Source organism: Mytilus trossulus, chromosome 14, assembly GCF_036588685.1.
Source record: "Mytilus trossulus isolate FHL-02 chromosome 14, PNRI_Mtr1.1.1.hap1, whole genome shotgun sequence".
Classification (NCBI taxonomy): Eukaryota; Metazoa; Mollusca; class Bivalvia; order Mytilida; family Mytilidae; genus Mytilus; species Mytilus trossulus.
Window position 1 is genome coordinate 49,191,023 of NC_086386.1, and position 6,178 is coordinate 49,197,200.

The following is a 6,178-nucleotide window of genomic DNA, read 5'->3' on the forward strand; positions in this document are numbered from 1 at the left end:
ATAAATGGTGTATAGTTCAAAAGGGTTTAACATTAGGTTCAATCTTCATATCTTGATCTGTCTCTCATATTTTCAAAAAGGGTCCACTAAAACATGTTTATTAATATACCTGAATTCTAACATCATTTGAAAAAAAAACTTTGGTTTTTATTATTTTCAAGTAAACACTGAAAGAATAGAATTTTAATATGTTAAGATATAGATTTAGGATATTTTGGAGTTATGCAGCTCAAATATCTCTGTATCTATTTCAGGGCTGGACCAAGTTTTATGAGTTTTCATTATCTGATTTAAGAGCTGGTGCAGATATAATTGATAGACTATGTAAATCTGGTGAGTAATAATTGTTAACATATGTGCAGAGGGTATTTGGGAATTTTGAAGAAAGCTTTGAATTTATATAAGAATAAGAACAATTTAAATATGAGAAGTAAGATTTTTTTAAATCTTTGAACTGAAAAAGTCTCCCTTATAATATTTTGATGGTAAAAATTCATTTAGATGCTAATTGAAACTGGTTGGTTTCTGGTATAGATAGAATAGCAAAAACGAAATATAACTTAAACATTTTAGTGTACATTAGCTGTTTTGAAGCGGAAAATATAAAAAAAAATCCCTCTTGTGGACAGTTGTCTCATTGGCAATCATACCACATCTTTTTTAAAAAGACATGATTATACTCTTTCATTATATTTATTTTCCGCTGTTTTAGTTTTTACATGATTTCTAATGTATTGATTATTTTGATATTTCTAGGTTCTGAGGTACAATGGCAGTTTGTCCATGGTTTGTATGAGTTTGCCATCTATGGAGGAAGGGTAGATAATCCATTTGATTTACGAGTGATGGTGTCTTACCTTAAACAATTCTTTGATGGCAGTGTGTTATCCAGCCAATCCAGAAACAAACGTCTTGGAGCACTCAAACTTCCATCATCTACTAACTATAGGGTATGTTTTTATTTGCATAATATTTTAATTGTTAATGAAAATAAAAGCGTACCATGCAGGGGTATTTTCAACATGTTGACACACTTGCTAGCATGAATCTTATCCTGGCATATTATGATTTAAGAAGCAGTATGGCATATTAAAAATAAATAGTTTTTGATAAAAATCTTAGAACAATTTCATTGAAAGGAGGTAATAGTATTGTTAATGTAATGTTTTAATGACAGTTGCTCAAATTACCAGATAAGTTCACATTCTGTTGATGCTTTGACAATAAAAGAATAATATGTGTATTTTATTTTGTATATTTTCAGGATTATATTGATGCTATAGAAGAACTACCAGAGTTTGATAAGCCATCTTACTTTGGTTTACCAGAGAATATAGAAAGATCTGCCCAGCGTATTGTCAGTTCACAAGTTATATCACAACTGAAAGTTCTACAGAGAGCAGATGTTAAAGCCAGCAAGTTTGATAAGGAAGTCTGGGCTAATGAACTAGGACCTGTACTGAATCTGTGGAAGAAACTTAATTCTGTAAGAATATTACAACGGGTCATGATTTTAAACCTCCTAACTGGGAGACTTGTTGTAGAACCTATTTTGACCATTTTATCTTACTCTTTATATGAGTAATTCTTACAAGCCATATTCAAAGAATCTTATCATTAATGAAACAATCCCACAAAACTAAATGTCATAAAGCATGCTGCTCTTGAATATTTTTACAATTAATTGTCCAAAAAAAATAAGAAAGAGGTTTAAATGTAAGATTTTTTCCCCATAATGAAAGTTTCCACATTAGAATTGAAAATATACAAGTTCACACATGTGAAAAAAAACAACAATATTCACTGAACATGGAAATGTGAACGTAAAAAATGGACATGGTGTCCTATGTACAAAAATTCTTGTCTGTCAAAGAGTATTGTTATTGTTGATTTGTCTTATTTATTTTTAAAAGAGAATATATGATGCCAGAAAGTTTTACACTGCATTTTGATCTTTGCAAGAATTGATTAAATAAAATGAGAGATTTAGATGAAATTACACTACACATTATATTTCAAATTATATAAATTTTGTACTTTAAGGGAGCCAACATAATCCAAGCCAGAGTTTCGCCACCATCAGACAAGACAGGACAGGAACTGCCTGTTGTATCATTCATAAAATTAGAATATTATAATGCTATAAAACTGGTACAGAGTATTCACCAGTCCTTAGCATCACTCAGTAAGATCATCAGGGGAACCATGTTATTGACTTCAGAGGCACAGAAGCTAGCTGCTGCTCTACTTCATCAAGAGGTAGGTACTTTTAAATATGGATTACATCTATTATGATTATTCAGTTTTTCCACTTGCAGGCTGCTTTTTAAAAGCCCAGTCTTTTATCTTGATTATGCATTAGATTACTGTAGTTAGAATATTTTTTTTCAATAGTTAGATATAAAGCGAATACTTTCAATAGTAAGATATAAAGCGAATACTTTCAATAGTTAGATATAAACGAATACTTTCAATAGTTAGATATAAACGAATACTCTCATTATTGCATCTCTAATTTTGTTTTTTTATCTATACAGTATTTGATCCAAATCCTCTACCTACAAGCTCAACAGAAAGAAAAACAACAAACAAACAAACAAACAAACAAACAAACAAACAAACAAACAAAAAATAGAATACTATGCCATAATACAAGACATTGCTTATTAATAAATTTAAAGTATATTTGAACCATATTGAGGAAGAACATTTGGGATATCTTTCTTGCTCATGTCTTTGATACTGAGTTCTTTTATTTCAGACTCCTCTAGCATGGTTGAGTAATTGGGATGGACCAGAAGACCCTATACAGTACCTACGTGGACTAGTATCCAGGGCTATAGCCATACAGACCTGGGTAGACAAGGCTACACATAATACCATACTAAGAGATACCTTGGATCTATCAGAATTGTTCCATCCTGATACATTTATAAATGCACTGAGACAACAAACTGCAAGGTAGGTCCAATCTCATTCAGAGATAGTTTATGTACAGTCAGTAATATCTTAGATGCATTTATGTTCCAGTCAAAAAAGTTAAATATACTTCAATCAGCATTATAAAAAAAAAAAAGTGTTGTTTTCTTGAATGAACAGGTGCCTTAGTTAGCAAACAGATGTCCAGAATTAGTCATGCTTGTTCTTGTGTTAGTAATGTTTTCTTTTAAGTATTCAAACTTTGTTTCTTTCTTATATACCATTGTTGATGGCTAATATCTTTATGACGTTCATTGAATTTAAGGATACTTGCTGTTGAGTAATTTGTTCTATTTGTTTTCATAGAGAGTTAGGTGTATCTATGGACAGCCTGAAGTTTGGTGCCAGCTGGAAGGGGTCTATTCAGGGAGCTAAAATCCAGGTTAGAATTGGAGGACTTCTGATGGAAGGCTGTAGCTTTGATGGTTCCAGACTGTCAGAGAATCAGAGAGATTCCCCCAGTGTATCAGGAATACCACCTTGTGTTATTGGGTGGATACCTAAGGTAATTATCACTCTTCCTGATAATTTGAACTATTCTTGATTAAAATGACTTGAAATCTAATCTTTGCTTAAAGAAGTCAAAATGATCACTGATTACAGTATAAACTTTGAAATTTTGAAAGAAAAAAATTGGTAAAATGATTAAATAAAGCACCACCATAGCAATAAATGGAAATAATTCTTTAAATATAGCAAAAGTGAAGTAGGACTACAAATAGATCAAAGAGCTGGATGAACCAAAATCTAATTCTATTATTGAAACTAGAAAAATTAAAATATCCCTCTGTAAATTTTGTGGGTCAGGGCTTGTATGTATAATGCTACTTAAGTTAGGATTTGTTCTGAACGGACAAATTTTTCTACATATCCAACAATAAATTAGTACTACAATTGGATTTCTTAACTTAAATAGTTTTATGCATACTGGCCCTGAAGCTTGCTTTTCTTGATTTGCTTTTGTAGGTATAATTAATCACAAACAATTAATAGCCAAGAAAGCATATGAAAATATAAAGAAGTATGGATGTTTTTATAGATCTTTCTTAATTTTGAGGTGGTTTTTTTTCAGGATTCCCCAGATGCATACAGTTTGGATGACACCATCTCTATACCTATCTACACCAGTAACGAGCGTGATCGTATCGTGGCGAAAATGGAAGTACCATGTGGTGGAAATAAAAATGTCTGGCTGCAGTGTGGTGCTGCTCTCTTCCTTAAAACTCAGTAACTCAACTGTTTTTATTTTGAGACATACAATATACAATTATGTTGCATATCCTGTTTAGTTAGAGTGATATTGTGCTGTTATGTATTCATTTATTTATTATTTGTTTGCTGTTAGAATTGTAATTCACCAATCACTTTTACTTTTATTTTTCCTAGATTGCTTAATTTAAAAAATGAGTCAAAAATATATTAAATTGGTTTATATCAACTATGGAAATCATTTCAATAACGAAAGATAAGATTTTGTATGTTGTAATGTTATTAAATATATATAAAATAAAACGAAATTGGACTAAGGTATTTATAAAATAAGTAAAAATTTATTTATGAATTGTTGTTGCGATATGTACTAAAATAACTAATATAAAGATTTTTTAAGAATGTTAATACATCTTGGCAATTATAAAATAGTATATATAAAATGATATATGAATAAGATGAAACTATATTTTATGATAATTTATGAAGATCATTGTTATATGACAAAACTCCGTCCATTGAATAGTCTGTGATTTAATGTTATGAAATGTATTAATTATTTATTTATTTTATTAAAGTTAATAAGTATTGTTAGATCTGATAGATTAAATTCTGCACTTAATTGCTTTTGTTTTTTGTTATTCTCCAAAAACCTGGACCCTATAGCAAAGATAATATCCTAAAGTAATTCACAGATGTATCATGATACAACAATCCCCTTATTTTAAATTATTGCACAAGAAGGAGACTTAATCAGTTCTACCTACAGGACATAGCCTTTCTTTCTTCCTTTAAGTCTTGGCTTTAAGCAATTATTTATCAATATATCTTATTGTAAAATGCACAAAGGGGTGTTTCAAGTGGTCATGGTGCAGCTGATTATTGATAATGATGAAATCTTTCAAAAATGGCCAAACTTCTGACCAAGTAAAATGCACATTCAAGGAAAACGTTTAAATCTTTGCTGGCACAGAGTACACATGCTGGTTAAAATTGACTTAGAACACTATATGCATGTGAAAATTATGCTTGTTGTAAATAATAGTTGAAAAAAGAGTTAATTAAAAATATAGAATGATTTGCATCTAAGTAATACAGACAAGCACCAGAAAATATTCAGAAAAAGTTGAAGGAATTGTGTACCCAGAGAGAGAAGAGTACAAAGGTAGTATGAAAGTGTTATTCAATAATAACCACAAGGTTCTGTTATAACATGAGCAACATCATATGTGGAGCAGGATATGTTTACCCTTCTGAAGCACCTGAAATGACCGAGTTTTTGGTTGGGTTCGTGTTGTTGTTGTACCCCTATTTTTGACATTTTGTTCATGCATCAATGTCAATATAATGGAATTTGATGAGACTGTCATATAAGTCAGAGGTTTAGTGCTATAAAACCATTTTCAATCCACCTTTTTCTACATTTGAAAATGTCTGTACCAAGTCAGGAATATCACAGTTGTTGTCCATTCGTTTGATTTGGGTTTTTTTCATTTGATTTGCCTATTTAATTAGGGACTTTCTGTTTTGAATTTTCCTTCAGAGTTCAGTATTTTTGTAATTTTACTTTTTACAAGGGTATATAATTTGGTATCTTTGGCTTCTTATCTGGGATTGAAACCAATGCAGAGGGTGGGGAATTAATATCTCGTTTGCTATGATATATGCAGAAATTCACAGTCATTATCCTGTAAGATTGCAGACCCTGCTATCCTGGTATCTATGATGAGTTCAAGACACATATGTTGTCTTATATTCTGCATCTGCCTAGTAGCTGTAACATTTTCCTGCTTTTCATTCTTGAAGACTTAAATTGCAAAAATACACACACACAAAAATAATAATGGACAAATCATTATTGTTGTATCACCAGCTGACAGTGTAGCTGTACCAATATATATAATAACAGTTCTGTCATCAAAAATTTTGAATGGGAATGGTGTATGTGTCATGGAGACAACAACACGACCAAAAAGCAAAAAACATCAAA

The 6,178-nt window shown here is 30.8% G+C and overlaps 1 protein-coding gene across 5 annotated transcripts in view; it reads left to right on the top strand.

Moving 5' to 3' along the window:
• LOC134697361 (cytoplasmic dynein 2 heavy chain 1-like) overlaps positions 1–4,445 on the top strand; it is a 70,683-nt gene extending 66,238 nt beyond the window's left edge. For 3 of the 5 annotated variants that reach the window (XM_063559589.1, XM_063559590.1, XM_063559591.1), the window contains 7 exons: positions 255–333; positions 757–950; positions 1,265–1,486; positions 2,044–2,259; positions 2,762–2,961; positions 3,286–3,484; positions 4,052–4,445. In XM_063559589.1, the coding sequence (XP_063415659.1) occupies positions 255–333; positions 757–950; positions 1,265–1,486; positions 2,044–2,259; positions 2,762–2,961; positions 3,286–3,484; positions 4,052–4,210 (1,269 nt within the window). In that variant the 3' untranslated portion in view covers positions 4,211–4,445. The remainder of the gene's footprint in view (positions 1–254; positions 334–756; positions 951–1,264; positions 1,487–2,043; positions 2,260–2,761; positions 2,962–3,285; positions 3,485–4,051) is intronic. The other 2 variants (XM_063559594.1, XM_063559593.1) reach the window with 1 other exon arrangement.
• Positions 4,446–6,178: the final 1,733 nt, after the last annotated feature.